At 44.7% G+C, this 20,524-nt stretch overlaps 2 protein-coding genes across 5 annotated transcripts in view; one reads left to right on the forward strand and one right to left on the reverse strand.

Moving 5' to 3' along the window:
- The window catches only part of TRIP11 (thyroid hormone receptor interactor 11), a 95,060-nt gene extending 79,912 nt beyond the window's left edge, over positions 1-15,148 (forward strand). For all 4 annotated transcript variants that reach the window (XM_068128137.2, XM_068128138.2, XM_068128140.2 and 1 more), the window contains 5 exons: positions 8,281-8,362; positions 9,200-9,314; positions 9,682-9,804; positions 10,038-10,167; positions 12,968-15,148. In XM_068128137.2, coding sequence (XP_067984238.2) covers positions 8,281-8,362; positions 9,200-9,314; positions 9,682-9,804; positions 10,038-10,167; positions 12,968-13,176 — 659 coding nt within the window. In that variant the 3' untranslated portion in view covers positions 13,177-15,148. The remainder of the gene's footprint in view (positions 1-8,280; positions 8,363-9,199; positions 9,315-9,681; positions 9,805-10,037; positions 10,168-12,967) is intronic.
- The window catches only part of BBS1 (Bardet-Biedl syndrome 1), a 67,974-nt gene continuing 62,577 nt past the window's right edge, over positions 15,128-20,524 (reverse strand). Inside the window, exons 16-17 of the mRNA XM_068128159.2 lie at positions 17,854-17,940; positions 15,128-15,427 (exon numbers count right to left, since the gene is read on the reverse strand). Of these exons, the coding sequence (XP_067984260.2) occupies positions 15,344-15,427; positions 17,854-17,940 (171 nt within the window). The 3' untranslated portion in view covers positions 15,128-15,343. The remainder of the gene's footprint in view (positions 15,428-17,853; positions 17,941-20,524) is intronic.

The following is a 20,524-nucleotide window of genomic DNA, read 5'->3' on the forward strand; positions in this document are numbered from 1 at the left end:
GTATTTTCAGTGGTGATAAATGTCGGGGTGTACTTACTTTTTCCACATGCGAAATTTGCATTTATGTTTATTTAAATTATACAATGGACTACAAAATGTAAATGTTTCATGATATTTGTTATATTATATCACCTTTATCTATCAATATTGTTGAAATGAAGATCAAATAGCTATATGTTGAAATATGTTGAAAAAGTCAAAACTTTACATGGGGTGTACTTACTTTTTCACGTGACTGTATATACTAGTGAGGTAACGGTGCCCCACACAGGTAGGAGGCCAGATGCAGACAATGTGGAAACTGCGAATGCTAAACCATGAACCAATAAATTCCACATTCCTGTAACACCTTCAGTTGAATGGAAGGCATGGAAAGCCGGTTCGTGAACGACTTGGGCAAAAAAAGAAAACGGCAAATGCTAAACCATGAACCAATAAATTCCACATTCCTGTGACACCTTCAGTCGAACGCCAGGCATTGACGACCGCTTCGTGAAGGGCTCTGGCAAAAAGCTTAATGCAACTGAATGTTTCTGCACTCTGTCAAAGGCGAAACTAATCAAATGCAAATGCCGAATCTGCGAATGTCACGGGTGGAAACCCTCACATAATTTCCTCATTCTCGTTTAAACTCAATCTCTATATTTCCATTCCAAACAGCATCATTCCAATCACAAATTAATACCATACTATTGATGTAATAAAATAGCCTGGTGTTGGCTTAACGGTTAAGGTGGCTGGCTTAAGATCGCAAGGTCCTTAATTCCCAGTCGGTCGTTGAATTAACAACAGGTGGGTTGACTCAGCCTGTCATCCTTCCGAGGTCGGCAAAAATGAGTAGAAGATCACTTGGATGAATGAGCCATTCGAGTATCCTGCGTCGGGGTGGCAACCCATCCAGGATTGTGCCCAATAGCCAAGAAACTGCTTCGGCAGCTCCATGTGTCTGAAGATGCAAAACGGAGTGATCATAATCGTCATCATCATCGATAAAACAAAATACAATTTTTTTGAATACAGAATCGAGGCTCGCTAACACATTGAACATGAAAACATGCACAGACATATAAAACATACAATGAAAGGAGCAGGAGACAAGAGGGGGAGAGAGAGGGAAGCACACAAGCACAACAACAGTAGAGAACAAGGACGTCGGTAGATCTGTGGAAGGGGGAGGGCTGGGAAGGAGGGAGTGGTACACGGTATAAAGCAAATAAACACAACCAGGAATTTCACTACTAGTAATTTCAGGAAAGAAGTTGGGGATTGAAAGAGGTGGATTTGGGGTGTTTTAACGGGGGTAGAAAAGATCCAGGTTTTGGATGGGTGAAGACACGAGATGGTGGTGAACAGCTGTTTTAGACCTGGAGGGAGGAGTGGGATTGAAGAGAGTGAGAGGGTGGGAGAAAAGAGGAATGAAAGAGTGAAGGTGAACAGAGAGTCTTGATTTTGGCAGTTTCACCAGAAGAGGGTTGCTGACGGATCTTGTGCGTCCTGCAGAAATATTTGGGGGACAGAGCACAGACAGAGCAGGGGGAGCAAGGCCGGAGAAGAGTCAGTAGAAGACAGAAAGACAGCCTACCTGCCTGCGGTGAGATAGAGAAAGGCCCTCAGAATCAGCTTGCTTCATCGCGGGAGATTCCAATGATTCTGAATGCTTTGGTTTCAAACGCGTGAAGCCGAGCTAGGTGTGAGGCAGGAGCACCGGCCCAGAGGGGAGAACAGTATTCCACTGAGCTGCGGATGAAAGCCATGTGTGTGGTGAGGAGCTCAGAAGTGCCCAGAAAGGACTTCGCACGACGGAGGATGCCCAGTCGGCGGCTCGATTTGGAGGCCAGCTTGGAAATGTGGTTTTCCCAGGAAAGATCATGGCAGATAGTGAGACCCAAAAGCTTGAGTGACAGAACTTCTTCAAGAGGATTGTTGAGAAAGTAGATGGGAGGGTTGTACAGACAGTCTTTTCAGAGAGACATAGTAAGAGTGTTAGATTTGTCAGGATTGAAAGACATGTTCCACTTGTTTGACCATTCTGTGATTTTGTCCAGCTCTGCAGAGAGTGAGGAGGCTGCAGACTGCCGATATGAGGGATGAGGAATGGAGCGGCAGAGAGTGGAGTCATCAGCAAAAAGAAAGAGCGGATTTTCCAGAGAGTCAGAGAGATCATTAATGAAGACCAGAAAAAGCACAGGGCCCAGAACACTACCTTGGGGAACTCCAGCCTGAACATGAAGGGGAGATGAGAGAAATCCATTCAGGGCCACACGTGGACTGTGACCGGTGAGGAAGTCCACAAGTCATGCGTGAAGGTTTCCATGGATACCATAACAGGACAGTTTGGTGAGCAGGGCGGGGTGCCAGACCGTATTGAAGGCACGTGATATGTCAAGGGAGACAGCTCTGATTTCCTGTTTGGCATTGAGGACCTCCATCCATTGTTGAGATGGCAGAAGCAGTACGTCCAGAGTAGAATGACCTGGTCTGAATAAGGTATAAACGCCGATGTAACGTGATAATCAATACATACTAATCTGCCGGCGAGGAAGGGCGGATACGAAACACTTCGTACGAATCGAAAATCAAAATCATAATTGTATTGAGAAACATACAAAACTTCCCACCCACCTTAGGATGGATAAAAGCGGCGGCGTTTGGGTGGAAACTCAAAATCGCAATTGCATTGAGATATTATCAAACCAGTGAATGTTTCTGCCGAACCCGTGATTGTTTCCATCCGAACAGGGAGCAGTTTCGTATGGGTGGAAACTCAAAATCATAATTTTATTGAGGAATTTATGAAACCTGTGCATGTGTGTGGTCCCAGCTGATCCTGAGGTCCACAACATCTGGAGACCAATTCTCTTCCAGGAGTATTTGATCAGGGAAATACAAGGGCCAGTCAATAAGTAACTTTAAAATTATATAAATTCAAGAATGTAATGTGTGTAGTTGTAGACAACATATGTTATATCTATGGGTAAGAGTCATGTTTTGCCTGTTTTACATCTGGCAACATTTAGCATATGACGTCATTAGAGCAGTTCCAAGATGGCGGCTCCCTTAGAAGTATGCACCAGGGAGGAGCAACGTTCTTTCATCCATTTATTGGGAAGTGAGGGTGTGAATCCCAGTGAAATCCATCACAGAATGAAGATGCAATATGGTGACACATGTTTATCGCTGCAGCAGGTGTACGACTAGGACAGGAAATTTAAAAGTGGAGTGTGCAGTGTGGCAGACGCTGCTCGCTCAGGCCGGCCTCACACAGCCGACACACCAGAAATGGTTGCAGGAGTTGTGCGCGTGCTAAGGGAAAACAGTCACATTAGGCTCGATGAAGTGGTGTCCGAATTGAACATGAGCCATGGTTCAGTACACTATATCATTCACAACCTGCTGGGGTTCCGCAAGGTGGGTGCCTAGACAATTCACACCCGAACTGAAAGAACGACGAGTGGACACATGCGAAGAACTTCTGCAACATTACGAAACAGAAGGCGACGCTTTCTTACAGCGCATAGTGACTGGGGATTAAAGCTGGGTGCAATACTTTCATCCAGAAACGAAGAGGGTAAGCAAAGAGTGGCGCCATTGAACTTCACTGAAGCCCAAAAAATTCTGCACACAGCCATCCGTTGGAAAAGTGATGCTGACGCTCTTCTGGGATAGCTGAGGCCCACTTGTAGAGCATTACATGCCAAAAGGGACCATAGTCACGAGTGCATCATACTGCGACCTCCTTAACAATCGTCTGAAACCAGCAATCAGATCAAAACGTCGTGGACTACTTGCTACCGGTGTTTTGCTGCAGCATGACAATGCTCGGCCCCATACTGCCCGCGCTACAGCTGCAACAATCGAGGACCTGCATTTTGAGTGTCTTCCTCATCTACCCTACTCGCCAGACCTCGCCCCTTCGGGTTACCACATCTTTGGGCCACTTGAAGCGGCGCTTTGTGGAACCACTTTCCGATCCGACAAAGAGGTCCAAGAGGCGGTGCACGAATGACAAGCAGCCAAATGTTTTTTTTTCTTGAGGACACCAGGCCTTAGTAAAGCGTTGGAAAAAATGCATTGAACTCGATGGAGATTATGTTTAAAAATAACACAGTTGTCACACACGTACATGCAGTAAACAAGTTGTGAAAAATATTTTAAGGTTACTTATTGACTGCCCCTCATATATATTGGTGGGTTCAAGAGGTTGTCCTTCTGGAGAGACGGAGTGAAAATGTGAGATTTGTCTTGATTGAAAGACATGTTCCACATGTCAGATCAAGGAGGGCTGTAGTATCTGCTGCAGACCTGTCTGTGTGGTGCACTATCGTATGATGTAATGTGGTCTTAACTATATTTGTATAGCGGAAAAGAGGGTTTACCAGAGGATCAGAGAAGCCATTTATGAATGTGCGGAAACAAGACTCGAACCTGCCTTAGAGGCAGGCTGCCTTAGAGGTTACTCCATCCCCTCCTGACAAAGATGTAACAATTCCGTTGTGATTCACATGCTGACTGAATGTAGGAAGTAAAAAAAAAACAAAAAAAACAGGAACAGCAACAAAGGTGGCCATGCATGCAGTCAAAGGTATTCCGGAGTGGGTAGGCGGGGTCCCGGCGAGGCCATGGCCAAAACGTTGGATTTATTTTGAGCAGTTAGTTGCACTCTTGAATTTCCTGCTTCGCGGTTCTCATAATCTACACAAATAACTCGCCCAACTACAAACATTTCCTTGCCGCTCAACATGTCTCCAACCTTTTCCATGTTTTGTTTCATGTAATCGCTCGGCACGCTGTCAGATACATTCTTTTCGCTCCTCTTTCGGTTTGCTCGAATGTGCCATGCATGTGTGCCGGATGTTAAATACAAGGTTATATTCGAGCTTTTTACACATTGCTTGCTCTGTGTCTGGGTTTGCATTATTTTTTCTTTTTAGCTCAACTTGAACATAGTTCCGGGAAGCTTATGGGATGCGTGTCATCCATCTGTCCGTCCGTAAACACTTGCAACATCACCAAAACCGCTGATGGGATTATGATCAAACTTTGCTAAAATTATATTTGGTATGTTGGAACTCAAATTTGTTCAGGCATTAAAAAAAAAAAAAAACTGTGGCCTGTGGGGGTTTATGGGGGAGGGGGTGAAGTTGGTCCAGGTTTGATCCCCCCCAAATAGAAATACACACGATTTCGATGAAACGTGACCACAACCTTCATCACCCGTGATGTGATGTACCAAAGTTTATTCACGACATTAAGAAAATCAGGATCTAAGGGGATCGACAGTGGAGAGGGGTCAAAGTGGGTCTAGGTTTGAACCCCCAAAATAGGTATTTGCTTTCTTCTCCAAAACTACACACATGATTTTGAGGAAACTTGATCGCAACCTTCATCGTCCATGATGTACCAAAGTTTATTCATCGCATTAGAAAAACTAGCAACAGTACCCCCCGTATGGGCGGGGCTTCAATTGGGAAGCCCAAATGAAAAGGTGTAAAATATCAGAAATTGAAGGCTTTTTTATTTTAAACGATTCATATAAACATCCGTTGAATAATATCACACGCAAATCATCAAAATCTCAACAGTACATGGCTAAACAGTACATGGACGATCACGTACCACGTACGTCTCGCGTCTCGCTCACTCTCATGTTGTCCCGATAATGATCCTTCCGCAGGTTCACCGACGGAAACCTTGTTACGACTTTTACTTTTTTTTTTTTTTTTTTTTTTTTTGTGTATACAAGATCGAGGCTCGTGAAAGAGCGAACATTAATCACACAGAAAGACAAACCGACACATAAAACATATAACATCGGGAGCGGTAGACAAGATGGGGAGAGAGGGGGAAGGACACAAACACAACATTTGAGAGCAGGGACCGAGAGACATGGAGACATCGAGAGAACTGTGGGAGGGAGAGGGCTTTGGGGGGGAGGCATGGGAAGGGGGGGGGGGGGTGGGAGAGGTATAAAACATATGGACACTGCCAAGACTTCCAGGAAATAAGTTGGAATTTCAAACAAGGTGGATCTGGGGTGAATTAGTGGGGGTAGAAAAGATCAAGGTTTTGGATGGGGGAAGATAAGAGATGGTGGTGAACAGCTGTTTTGAAGACCTGGAGGGAGGAGTGTGATTGAAGTGAGTGTGGGAGTTTGTTCCAGAGGCGGGAGAAAAGAGGAATGAAATAGTGAAGGTGAGCAGAGAGCCGAGATTTCGGCAGTTTAACCATCAGAGGGTGGCTGGCAGATCTTGTGCGACCTGTAGGAATATTTGGGGGACAGAGCACAGAGAGAGCTGGGGGAGCAAGGCCGGAGAGGAGTCGGTAGAAGACAGAAAGACCACCTACCTGCCTGCGGTGAGTGAGTGAAAGGCCCTCAGAGATAGCTTCATCGCGGGAGATTCCAATGATTCTGAAAGCTTTGGATTCAACAGCGTGAAGCCGAGCCAGGTGTGAAGCAGGAGCACCAGCCCATAGGGGAGAACAGTATTCCATTGAGCTGCGGATGAAAGCCTTGTATGTGGTGAGGAGCTCAGGTGTGCCTAGGAAGGACTTCGCACGACGGAGGATGCCCAGTCGGCGACTGGCTTTGGAGGCCAGCTTGGAAATGTGGTTTTCCCAAGAAAGATCATGGCAGATGGTGAGACCCAAAAGCTTGAGCGACAGAACTTCTTGGAGAGGATTGTTGAGAAAGTAGATGGGAGGGTTGTCCAGTCGATCTTTTCGGAGAGACATAGTAAGAGTGTGAGATTTGTCAGGATTGAAAGACATGTTCCACATGTTTGACCAGTCTGTGATTTTGTCCAGGTCTTCAGAGAGTGAGGAGGCTGCAGACTGCCGATCTGAGGGAAGAGGAATGGAGCGGCAGAGAGTGGAGTCATCAGCAAAGAGATACAGAGGATTTTCCAGAGAGTCGGAGAGATCATTGATAAAGACCAGAAAAAGCACAGGGCCAAGCACACTGCCTTGGGGAACTCCAGCCTGAACGGGAAGGGGAGATGAGAGAAATCCATTCAGGGCCACATGTTGACTACGACCAGAGAGGAAGTCCGCAAGCCATGCATGGAGATTTCCATGGATACCATAGGAGGAGAGTTTGGTGAGCAGAGCTGGGTGCCAGACCGTATCGAAGGCACGTGATATGTCAAGGGAGACAGCTCTGATTTCCTGTTTGGCATTGAGGATCAGCCCCTGCACGGGCGTAATGATTGTACATACTTCCTCTAGACAGTCAAGTTCGCTCATCTTTTCGGTGCACCGGCACGAGCCGAGAACGGCCCGTGCAGGGGCTGATCCGAGGATCTCATCAAACCGTCCGATCGGTAGTAGCGACGGGCGGTGTGTACAAAGGGCAGGGACTTGATCAACGCGAGCTGATGACTCGCGCTTACTGGGAATTCCTCGTTTGTGGGACACTGTCTCAAGCCCCAATCCCCATCACGGATGGGGCTGTGGTTTACCCGAGCCTGACGGCGAAGGGCAAGGTACACGCTGGCCAGGCCAGTGTAGCGCGCGTGCGGCCCCGGACATCGAAGGGCATTAAACGTTCATTAAACATTAAACGTTCATTAAACATTAACGTTCATTAAACATTAAACGTTCATTAAAGGATTACGAAACGAAAAACATTACGAAATTACATTCACCCCATCACGGCAAACACTACCGTGAACACATACATCGTCACAACATTGTCACAATGAGAACATCGTCACAATGAACGTTATGCGAACGCGAATGTTATGCGGGAGTCCAAACCTGAGAAAGCTGAAGACCAAAGCTGAAATTGGGAAAACTAAATAGCCTATTTTACTCCCAGGGGTCCCAGGATTACCTACCCAAAATATCTTTGCGATCGGTTCAGCAGTTTTTACGGTACCTTCGAACAGACAGACGGACATTTGGCGAATTATAGTAAGATTAGGCGTCTATGGGACTCTACGGGGGAAGCAATATCGGGATCCCCTCTCCCCCTCAAGATCCTCCCCCCCCTCTCCCAAAATTATTTTTTATTGTTTGTTTGTTTAAAGTCTTATGATTACGTTCGTAATGATTGTACATGCTGCCCTGTCTCCTAGCAACTATTTGAAATTGGTTTAAAATACCTTTAGTCAGTGTAGTATACCTCTTTATTCTACCAGGTGAGTGCCAGGGGTAATTGCCCCTTTTTAAGAGCCTAGGTTGTATCATAAGGCCAATACTTAAAAAATTTATTAAGGTTTTTAGGCCTGGAGATTACATCGAGGTGTTGACCATGCTGACGGGTGTTGTGCGTGGCTGCAGTTCAACTGAGGCAGGAGTTGGTTGATGATGCACACAGTAAGCTGATGAACTTGCTGCACAACAGCGAAGGAAAGGTCGACAAGTAAGTTATGTAGAGTATGGACTAAGCTGTGCATTACGCGGATGCCTCTGTTCCTGTGCCGATACAACTTCAGCCGAATTACCGCCTTATGCGAGGAGACCCCACCTTCAACCAGGCCTGCAAAGTGTTCCTGCAGGACGACCTACTTGGGGTATGCTTTCCTGTCTCATTCCAGGAAGTGGGAATGCTTGTCACCCTTTTAATGCCATCGCTACATTCCCAGCCCTCCGTCACACCAAGACAAAATGGTAGACACAGTGAATGCCCTATCTTGACACTCTTTCAGGATCATAGAGGTACTGACATCTCGGGCAGAGGGAAATATTCAGGCTGAACGAGTTTGAGGAATGAAAAGTGGTTCATGCCACTGTTTTTGATGGCTTGCGTTGTCCGACTAAGCGATGTCGGGATAAAAAGCAACAACTGGAATTTGCATACGTATATTAGAAAATGAAGGAACATGACAGATAAAGCAGCGTAGTAATAACTACAATAACATACCAATAACGAACCAGCCTGCCATGTATCAGGCCTGCAATGACTCACCTCGCGTACTGAATGAGAAACGGTCGAGTCATCTCATGACCCAGAACACCTCAGAATGCTTTGATCCCCTTGGAATATAATAATTTGTGGTGCCAACGAGGTGTAACATCCTCACACATCTTGTATTGCATAAAGAAGAAGCTGCTTTGTCCAATTTGTCGAGTATCCGTTATTTATTGTGCATGAAGGTAAAGATGTAAGGCTGTGGGGAAGGGGACAGGGGGTTTACACCACATATTTTGAGTCTCTCCCCCTACCCACTTGTAACCACGTTCAACACACTATGTTTAGGTTGCTGATGAGAAATCTGTTCATGGGGTACCTTTCATCAGCACGGAACAAGCGCGTCGAGGTGCTCAGGTTGCTCTGTGGAGTCCTTGGCATGGCGAAGATGGATGTGGACAAGGTTGGTAGTGCAAGGCATGAAAACTGTTGGATATTAGCATTCACCAATAACATAACCACATGTCATGGCTACGTGTTGAGTTAGACTTGAGGCATGAAGTCCCAGCAGTGTTGTGCAGGAGAACACTACAGGGGTCATTAGATGACTGAACAATAGGAAATGTTTTGTGCTGTCGATGATGACGGAACAGCAAACCGGGCACCGCAAGCCTGTTGGATAAGGCGAGTGAGCTTTAAGGAAGTATGTACACAATATAGGCCCTGCAGGTTATTTTTTTTAACCCAAGAATGGCCAAGAGTGGCTAAAGCTCAGGTTTTTTATTATTTGTTTTGTTGCTGTCGGTAGCTCTGTTGATTTTATGCCACAGCTGCTCGTGAACGAAAAGGGCGGGGTGACAACATGGGTGTCAGGGCTCCTCCGTGGTGGGGACAGTGCCCGACCTATCTCGTCAACTCCCAAAAAGTCAGGTTCTGAATCGCCAGCAAACAGTGTGAGTGCAGAGTTGCTTTATCGACGAGTGTGCGCTGAGCAATTGGTACAACTCCTCATCAAATAATGTTGGATCTGTGATGTACAAATGTGGAAACACCTGTATACCAGTTGCTGACATTTTGGGACGATAAGCTAAAGTACTTTATAGTTTTCATGTGCCGGCAGTTTTGTCTTGCAATACCTCACATCAAGGAAGTATTTTTGCACCAAGTTGTTGTGCTTCTCTGTCAGTCTTTCTCACAGATGTTTTTGAATTTCCTTGAGATGGAATCTCGGCCAACTCCGCAACCTCCAACTCTTTCCTTCCCAAACCTGCCAGAGCAGCACATTCCGGCAGTTAACAAGGCTTCACGCCTTCCTGGTCTGCACCCACATGGAGCACTTGCATTTCTCCATATCTAAACACACACTTCACTCCAAGGAGAACTCACAATGTTACCACACCCCATGCCCCACCCACTCTCTTTCACATACATGGTTGGTAGTAGTTGCGTATGTACACAATATAGTTATCCTGTTATTGATAGTTAAACCCTTTATATTTGAACTAGAACGGCACTCGGTAGCGCACATAGTCTCTCCTTGTGCGCTTATTCTGAACTAAAACGCCATCGTTAACTGAACACTCTACTAATATGGCCCAAACATCCGTATCATCCATGCATCCTATTATATCACATACATTGCCATTATCTGTAGCTTTATCGATTACTAGCAAATACCACCCGTCACTTCGCTGATGGGGATATTAAGAGAGGGAAGAGAGAGAAGGGAGGGGAGAGATAGGAGGGGGTAGGGAGAGATGGGAGGGGGTAGGGAGAGATGGGAGGGGGTAGGGAGAGATGGGAGGGGGTAGGGAGAGATGGGAGGGGGTAGGGAGAGATGGGAGGGGGTAGGGAGAGATGGGAGGGGGTAGGGAGAGATGGGAGGGGGTAGGGAGAGATGGGAGGGGGTAGGGAGAGATGGGAGGGGGTAGGGAGAGATGGGAGGGGGTAGGGAGAGATAGGAGGGGGTAGGGAGAGATAGGAGGGGGTAGGGAGAGATAGGAGGGGGTAGGGAGAGATAGGAGGGGGTAGGGAGAGATAGGAGGGGGTAGGGAGAGATAGGAGGGGGGTAGGGAGAGATAGGAGGGGGTAGGGAGAGATAGGAGGGGGTAGGGAGAGGTAGGAGGGGGTAGGGAGAGATAGGGGAGGGGAGAGAGAGGAGCGAGGAGGGTAGGGAGGAGATTGCTGCACTTTATTAGGAGGGGGGAACGAGGAAAAGGGTCAGAGAGAGAGAGAAGAGTGAGGGGATTGGGGAGAGAAGAGGAGAGAGAAGCATGAGGGGTGGAGGGGGAGTTAGCAAAGAGAATGTTATGATATGCTCTATGACCACACAAACACACAAATGTATACAAACATACACACATACACATATGGAGGTGGATACCGCATATGGAGATAACAACCAACTGCACAGGCATGTATCGTATCAAGTAACGTCCCGTCTCAGCGCTCGTTAGTAGACAGTTATGAGTGAGGAAACCGCAAGGACGGCACTAGTCCAGATTAATCGCATAACCAAATTATAATGGCACTCGGTAGAGAGCATACCTCCATCAGGCGGAACAGTTTACGTTTTGTATCCACTGATGGGCCAGATCTGGACCTGAACAAAAATCAAATCGACTTTGTCTTAGTCAACTCATCCACATAGTTTTGTCATAAGTCGTCCACAACTTTTTGAGATATCCTGCTACATTTCGTTTTTGTCCCTATATCTCAATGATGAAGAATCACTTAACAAATTCTCGAATCCACATCCAGATATTCACCAAAATCTAAAAATGTCGTCCTTGTCACATAACCAACCTCTCCACCAAACCTCGTCCGAATCCGTGCACAACTTTTGAGAGATATCCCGGTCACAGACATATGGGTAATCAGACAGGGTTGAAAACATAACCTCTGCCGACCTGCGCTGGCAGAGGTAACAAAAAGGCAAGCCACGAAGGTGGGTGGGGCCGGTGGGGCCTGAAATTTATGCATTGATCCATCCAACAGTTATTACAAAGGAGAATAGGATGTATTTTTGGTTGTGTTTAGCAGACAGTGCATGCCACCTATGGGTACTTTTGCCTATGAATTAACACTGCATATAGTGCAGGTGAGTGAACAGCATAGGTAAATACCTCGTTGTTCACTTCACCTTATCAAGTCACTCACTCGGCACTGCCGCATCGTAAAAAGAGCACCCCCTAAAATTATCTTCAAAAGGGGTGTTTTAAATGTACCCAAATTCCCAGTTTTCATTCACGCATTGGAGTTCCCTGAGTATGCATGCAAAGTTTAGGGCTGCTTGGTTTCATGGTTTTGGAGTTATGGAAGATACATACCCATACTTATGTTTATTATTATAGATTAATTAATAATTATTAGGATGTTTAACAACCACTTTTGTGCAAATTGAAGCTAAATTGCATTTATGAAGGTGAATATGAAATAAATTCCCAACTATATTTCCCATGACTTGTCCGATCATATGAATGAAATTTCGCATCGATCTGTTAAGCGGTTCTGGAGAGGAAGATTTTAAAATGTTTTTATTTTCAATCCAATATGGCCACTGGACCACGTGACCGATCTCATACATTTAATTATTCACTAGCATCGGGTCATAGATCAGATATATGAAGTTTAAGATTTTTCGGATAAGGATTTCGATTCAACCAGTTGTGGCTGGAATTCCACTTCACCGATGACGTCATCATTATCACCCTATATACCCCACGGCGAGTTGAAGATGTATGCCAAGTTTCAATTTTTTTCTTTGAGCGGTTTCAAATAAATATGTCAATTTTTTTCCCTTTAATCCAATATGGCTGTCATACCATGTGACCTACGGTGTCAGAGTTATCGATGAAATATTTTCCATGGGGAGTCCCTACGATGTTTAACGTTTCACATCGATTGGACAAGCAGTAGCAGAGAAAAACACTTAAGCAAAAATATATAGACGCAGACACAGACACAGACACAGACGCAGACACAGACACAGACACACGGTTAACTGTAAGAAAGAGTTTTTACAATAACGATCAAAACATTCAAATGTGGTATAAGTTAACCTGTATTACCATCATGTGACTGTTTCACTAACCTCGTTACCGAAACTCCTCCCAGGCCCGACCTTGGCACGACGGCCAGAGATCCACAGCAGTCCTTTTGTGGCTCCCCGTTCCTCGGCGGCTCCGATCTTCCTGCCTTCTCTGGCCGGCTCCGCGTCGAGCCATCCGCTCATGAAGCCCACGTTTGAAAATCTACCGACGTTCACGCCCGTGCCTGCATCAGGCGAGGCGACCGCTATCCTTAAAGACTTACTCAAACAATGAGCAGAAGCTGTCTCCTTTTGCTTTGGAATTGGTGCAAAGTGTCCTTCCAGGTTCCACTTGAGACCGCTTTGCCTTTGCCGCCCGAACCGATGCCTTCTCAGCTCACTGTGGACTCGTCGGTGACACTTGTAAACTCTTCCACCCATGTAAATACCCTCCAAATCGTGCTTTTCTTGGCATTCTGTTCCTGCCATCAAGATGGAAGTTTACTTGTGAGCAGAAGTGGGAGACCTTAAATTTTTACAGGAAGCAATAAGGTTTTTTTCTAAGCACACTGGCCCACTCATGCTTCACGTTGGTCAGGCTGGGGAGTAGTGACATGGGAAAAGACTGCCTTGTTCCAACTCCTGAGGACAGGCTCTCCCTCCCTCACTTCCTCATTCATCAGATGTTCTTTATGTACATTCACATCAAGTGGTGCTTTTTTCTTGATGCCAAAGGAGATGAGGCAGTCTTTGCTGTTTCTTTTTCCCCACATGTAACGCTCTAGATATGTTGGACTGAATTTCCAGGTTTGTAATCGGCCTGTTCCATATCGGTCATGTATGGAGGAGATGTCTTCAGCTAATGGCAAAGGAATTTGTTATTTTGCCACAATTCTTGGTTTTGTTGATTTGCTTTGAAAGTATTATTAACTCATGCTATTTGGGCTCCATCTTGCAACGGTTCTTAACATTTGCTTCAGAAGCACCGGCCGTGCTAAGAAAGCTGGAAAGTACATTTATAAAACTGTTGGGGAACTGTCCAAACATTTCTCAAGAATCCTTAACAATGGGTGTGGGCGTTGGGTGGGATGTTGCATAGTGAGTGTGATAGTGGGTGGGGTACAGCATGGTGGGTGGAGCTGTGGGCAGCATGGTGGGTGGAGCTGTGGGCAGGGTACAGCATGGTGGGCAGAGCTGTGGGTGGAGTACAGCATGGTGGGTGGAGCTGTGGGCGGAATACAGAATGGTGGGTGTGATAGAGGATGGGGTACAGTATGGTGGGTGGAGCTGTGGGTGGAGTACAGCATGGTGGGTGGAGCTGTGGGCGGAGTACAGCATGGTGGGTGGAGCTGTGGGCGGAGTACAGCATGGTGGGTGTGATCGAGGGCGGGGTACAGCATGGTGGGCAGAGCTGTGGGCGGAGTACAGCATGGTCGGTGGAGCTGTGGGCGGAGTACAGCATGGTGGGTGGAGCTGTGGGCGGAGTACAGCATGGTGGGCGGAGCTGTGGGTGGGGTGAGGAGGGTATTGGGTGGGTAAGTGTAAGCTGTTCGATGTCTCCAGCATGTTTTGCACAAGGAATGCTTGCTTTGGTTGTCATAATGCAATCATTGCCAGGTATTTAACACGGAATATTTCCAAAGCACTACCTGTACCATCATACACACTACACTGCAGTACCTTGTGGCTATTGTAGCTTTGCTATCATTTAAACATGAGCCTAAGCCGTGCTGATTGCTTCTACTTGAGAGCTCAATGAAGGATACCGTTTGTATTTTTTAGATATCTCATAACGGGTTTGTTTTATTCTTGGGTAATCATCAGCACAAGACTGGAGTCGCTTTGATGTAAAATTTGATCCAAATACAATGCTCATTCATTCAACCCCACAATGTCCATCTCGGGTGGAAGGGCACCGTAGGGCACGTAGTGCTTTGGGCCCCTTGCAGGCTTTGTATGTGATGACCCTTCCCCAACCTGTTCTGGTAAACCCTTCTCGGTACGTCACTTATTTACGACAACTGTGCACTTCGGCAGATCTCTTACCTGCCTCGAGCTGTTTTTGATGGCGCAGATTTTTGATTATTTAAAAGAATCTTTTTTTTTCTGACACATTCTTTAAAGGAATGACAAACGTTTATTTGAAATGGAGGTAGGAACCTTCCAAAAAATAATGATTAAAAAAAAAAAAAGATTCTGACCAGTTCAAGAGTCTGGTTTGACATGTACAATAAACAATATTTACAATTAAAGAATGAAAAAATACATTGCACTGTTTACATTGTTGGTGACATTATGAATTGCAATGTATGATGGATCCTCTTAAAGCGAAGGACATGGTGAGTCTTTCCTGATTGGTTACTGATCCTTCCTATTAAGGGCTTGAATGTTCTCTTGATTGTGGAATTTCACGTTATAACATTTCCTGTTGTTTTGGGATGTTCCATTTGCTTGACTTGGCTTCAGAGAGGGAGGCATTCGCAGGCGGGCATGCTGACGTGCGCGGTGATGAGAGGAGAACTCCATCCGTGGCGGCACACGAACACCTGCCAAGGCACGGTAACACTCACCTTGCACACTATCTATCACACTGATGCTGCTTGACCGTTCGTGAGCTTACACAACGAGAGGGACCTACATTTCTTAGGGTTCCTGTCATGATGGCGAATTTCAGGAGGATCAGTCGTTTAAACGACTTCACCAGTTCTGATCTTCACTATTTATCTGCAATCTGCCCTTTCAAACCCAATGTGAAGTGATGGGCATCGCTTGTTGATGGAATATATATATATATATTACCTCCTTTTTTGACTATCATAGTAAAGTAAATAAATATAGGCCTGGTGCTGGCTTTGCGGTTAGGGTGCCGGCTTGGGATCCTAGGATCCTGGGTTCGAATCCCGATTAATCACTGAATTAACGCCAGGGGGGTTGACTCAGCCTGTCATCCTTCCGAGGTCGGCAAATTGAGTACCAGTTCACTGGTAATTCCCCGTGTGTCGCAAAAGGCGACCAACAGGGTTGGTGGCAGGAGGGGCATCCGGCCGTAAAACATTGCTTCAAAAAGGGGACCACGGTGCCCGAAAAAGGCCAACCCTTGCCCTGTGGGGAAAAATGGCCTCTAAAGGTGGTTCATAGTAAAGTAAATATCACTTCGTACCTATTCTGAAGGCAAAATCGCACTGCTCTATCTCTCTTGCTTTGTCTACCCTTCCGCCTGATTAATCTTCTGGGTTCCCTGTTATGTCAGATAGTTAAGGAGTATAAGCTAGGTAGTTCGGGATATATCTGCTGTGTCCCGGTTAATAAACGTCATCATCATGGTCTGCTGCCTCACAGGTAGGTCCTTGCACCGATGACTGCACCATCCCCTTGAGAGACGTTGAGCTGCGTGTCCCGTGTCCTAGCAAGATCCCATGTTGTCTCACGAGAGTATGCCATCGTGCGCTGGCACCTTGAACATTTGGACAAGGTCAAAATTATTGCCCTAATGTGCGGTAATGGAATTGCAGTCAGATGTACTTTCATTGGATGATATGTGAAAGGGGAACAAAGAGGAAACAAGGGTTAGATTGAAAAATTGTTAGCTAGTACACCTGACATACAAAAGTTACCTTGTATACCTGACATGAAAAAGTTAGCTTGTATACCTGACATGAAAAGGTTAGCTTGTATACCTGACATGAAAAGGTTAGCTTGTATGAAAAAGTTAGCTAGTATACCTGACGTGAAAAAGTTAGCTAGTATACCTGACGTGAAAAAGTTAGCTTGTATACCTGACATGAAAAGGTTAGCTTGTATGAAAAAGTTAGCTAGTATACCTGACGTGAAAAAGTTAGCTAGTATACCTGACATGAAAAAGTTAGCTAATATACCTAACATGAAAAATTTAGCCTTGTACACCTGACATGAAAAAGTTAGCTAGTACACCTGACATGAAAAAGTTAGCTAGTATACCTGACATGAAAAAGTTAGCTAGTATACCTGACATGAAAAGGTTAGCTAGTATACCTGACATGAAAAAGTTAGCTAGTATACCTGACATGAAAAGGTTAGCTAGTATACCTGACATGAAAAAGTTAGCTTGTATACCTGACATGAAAAAGTTACCTTGTATACCTGACATGAAAAAGTTAGCTAGTATACCTGACATGAAAAAGTTAGCTAATATACCTGACATGAAAAAGTTAGCTAATATACCTGACGTGAAAAAGTTACCTTGTATACCTGACATGAAAAAGTTAGCTAGTATACCTGACATGAAAAAGTTAGCTAGTATACCTGACATGAAAAAGTTAGCTAATATACCTGACATGACAAATTTAGCCTTGTACACCTGACATGAAAAAGTTAGCTAGTACACCTGACACGCAAAAGTTACCTTGTATACCTGACATGAAAAAGTTAGCTAGTATACCTGACATGAAAAAGTTAGCTAATATACCTGACATGAAAAATTTTGCCTTGTACACCTGACATTAAAAAGTTAGCTCGTACCCCTGACATGCAAAAGTTACCTTGTATACCTGACATGAAAAAGTTAGCTTGTATACTGACATGAAAAGGTTAGCTTGTATGAAAAAGTTAGCTAGTATACCTGACATGAAAAAGTTAGCTAGTATACCTGACATGAAAAAGTTAGCCTTGTACACCTGACATGAAAAAGTTAGCTAGTACACCTGCCATGCAAAACTTACCTTGTATACGTGACATGCAAAAGTTAGCTTGTACACCTGACAGGCAATCTGAACCCATAACTCACGATGAAATCCCAGGTGGAAATCTCATAAACCGTTTATTTTACTATTGTCCGCTAATGTCCTGGTACGAGTAATTAATGTAAGAGTAGTACACCTGTGTGTCGAAATGTCCATATCATGCAGGTGATTGATGTCCCAACTCCTCCACGAGTCTTGAACTGTCAACAATAAAAAGATTGATGAAATTGGTGTAAAAAAGGTTTTGAACTTACCTTGATGACGTCAGAGGCACCCCCACTATCACAGCTTTCCAACAACACTTCAAATGGGTAGTTTACACCCGGGATGAGCATTGGAGCCTGCAAAGGGGCAATGTGAAACAAGTTTACTCTAATTACTTTATTCAATTTAACCCAAATCATATTACTTTATTCAATTTAACCCAAATCATATTACTTTATTCAATTTAACCCAAATCATATTACTTTATTCAATTTAACCCAAATCATCTTACTTTATTCAATTTAACCCAAATCATATTACTTTATTCAATTTAACCCAAATCATATTACTTTATTCAATTTAACCCAAATCATATTACTTTATTCAATTTAACCCAAATCATCTTACTTTATTCAATTTAACCCAAATCATCTTACTTTATTCAAAACCCAAATCATATTACTTTATTCAATTTAACCCAAATCGTATTACTTTATTCAATTTAACCCAAATCATATTACTTTATTCAATTTAACCCAAATCATATTACTTTATTCAATTTAACCCAAATCATCTTACTTTATTCAATTTAACCCAAATCATATTACTTTATTCAATTTAACCCAAATCATATTACTTTATTCAATTTAACCCAAATCATATTACTTTATTCAATTTAACTTGGTTATATATATGGTTATCATATCAACTTATATGATAATGGCTGGCTGGGCAAGCGCTAGCTAGCTGCTTCGTAACTGAACACACCCCTGGACGGGTCGCCACTCCTACTCAGGATGTCAGGGCAGGGATCTGTAATTCGTTTATGGTGCCGGCGATAGCTCGCCTACTCTTCGCATGAGGACACCGTGGGATGTTTAACATGTACCCACTATTACCGGCAGTCGGGCGGGACACCCGGCTTGACGCCCATCTGATTTATTTAGCTGGGTAGGGACTCTAACCCAGGCTGGACAGCTTGGAGGCGAGTGTGTGTACCTCTCAGCCATCCTGCCCACCCTGTTTGAATTTAAAAGTCTCATTACGAGGGCAACGTTTGTGTGTAATATAAGATACATGTCATTAATATGTATTTATAAACACTAATAATACAGAGGTGGTGGGGGATGAGGCAACATTGGGGAAGGGGTGGGGATACATTTTTGATTGGGGGAGGGGAAACATTGAGGGAGGGGCGGGGCAACATTGGAAACATCGGAGAAGGCAAATTAATAATTTTGTCAAAAGATCAAAGGTCAGTATCACATAAAATCGTCAATTTTCATCCGATTGACCTGAAATTTAAAGAATTTGCATTTTGGGTCAGATTTGGTTAACCAATCAAAAGCTAGCAGCTCTTTTTTTTTTAGATCAAAAGGTCAAATATCAATTTTGCTGTATAATATCGTCAATTTTCATTTTGTATTTTTTTTAAACACTTTTCGTTATTTTGAGCATACGGAGGAAGAAGAAGACGAATAATAAAACGTCTGAATACAAATGGACACGGACGGGGTTTGCATTTTCAGATACTTTCTAGTTTCCTTTTTAATCGCTTTCTTTCTGTTTTGTCTCTCTCTCTCTCTTTCTCTCTCTCTCTCTCTGCCTCTGCCTCTGCCTCTCTCTCTCGCTGCCTCTCTCTCTCGCTGCCTCTCTCTCTCGCTGCCTCTCTCTCTCGCTGCCTCTCTCTCGCTGCCTCTCTCTCGCTGCCTCTCTCTCTCGCTGCCTCTCTCTCTCTATCTCTCTCGCTGCCTCTCTCTCTCTATCTCTCTCGCTGCCTCTCTCTCTCTGCCTCTCTCTCTCGCGCCCCCTGCTGGTCGTTGGTGAGTCGTGCGTGGGTGTGGCAATCATGGCTGCTGTGTGTGAGGAGCTGTGAGTACTGTGTTGTGTTGTTGCCTTTCCCATCCCCCTTTTCACTCCCTCTGTGTCCTTGTACGTGTTTGTGAAGTTTTCCCCGTGTTTTTCCTTCTTTGTTGAGACAAGAGAGAGAAAGAGAGCGCGCATGGTGAGTTTGGTGCGAGTCCTAAAGAACCTTGTGTTCTTCGGGCCTGTGCTCTGCTTGCCGTGTTCTTTATTATCGTCGTTTATCGGCTCCCTTATTCTATTTCTTTTCTTTTTACCTTCGCCTGCAGGCTTTGCTTGCGATAGGTTCTATTTTGTTTTGCTTTTTCAAATATTTCCTTAGTTTTGGTTCATTTATCGCTATGGCAAACAGTCGTTTGCAGAACAGCATTTACGAGTCACTTACTCGTAAAAATGGGGTAATAGTTAGTCCACCCGACGGGGTTCGGGTCGATGACGTCGTGATGGGCTTGGGTGAACTCGTTGGTTTTGAAAATGTGTTAGCAGCTTCAAAGATGAACCAACGAGTTGTTGTTTTTCTTTCCGAGGAGCGCTATGTCGCTCAGGCGGTTGAAACTGGTTTGTCCTTACCGCCAGATATTTTCGTTAACGTTAGTATGTTGGACTCACCGGCGGTGAAAATCACTTTATCTAATTTACCGCCTTTTGTTAAAAACGAACAGATTTTGTCCGTTTTAACACAGTTTGGCACCGTGGTGTCAAAAATCTCCATGATTCCCTTCCGTTTGCGTTCGGATTCTACAGTCCGCCATATCATGTCCTTCCGGCGGCACTGTTACATGGTGTTAAAAAACAATGCTCAATCGCTCAATGCCTCAGCTACGTTGGTCGTTGAAAATCGAAATTATCGAATGTACA

The sequence above is a fragment of the Myxine glutinosa genome, chromosome 9, assembly GCF_964187855.1.
Source record: "Myxine glutinosa chromosome 9, kmMyxGlut1.1, whole genome shotgun sequence".
Classification (NCBI taxonomy): domain Eukaryota; kingdom Metazoa; phylum Chordata; class Myxini; order Myxiniformes; family Myxinidae; genus Myxine; species Myxine glutinosa.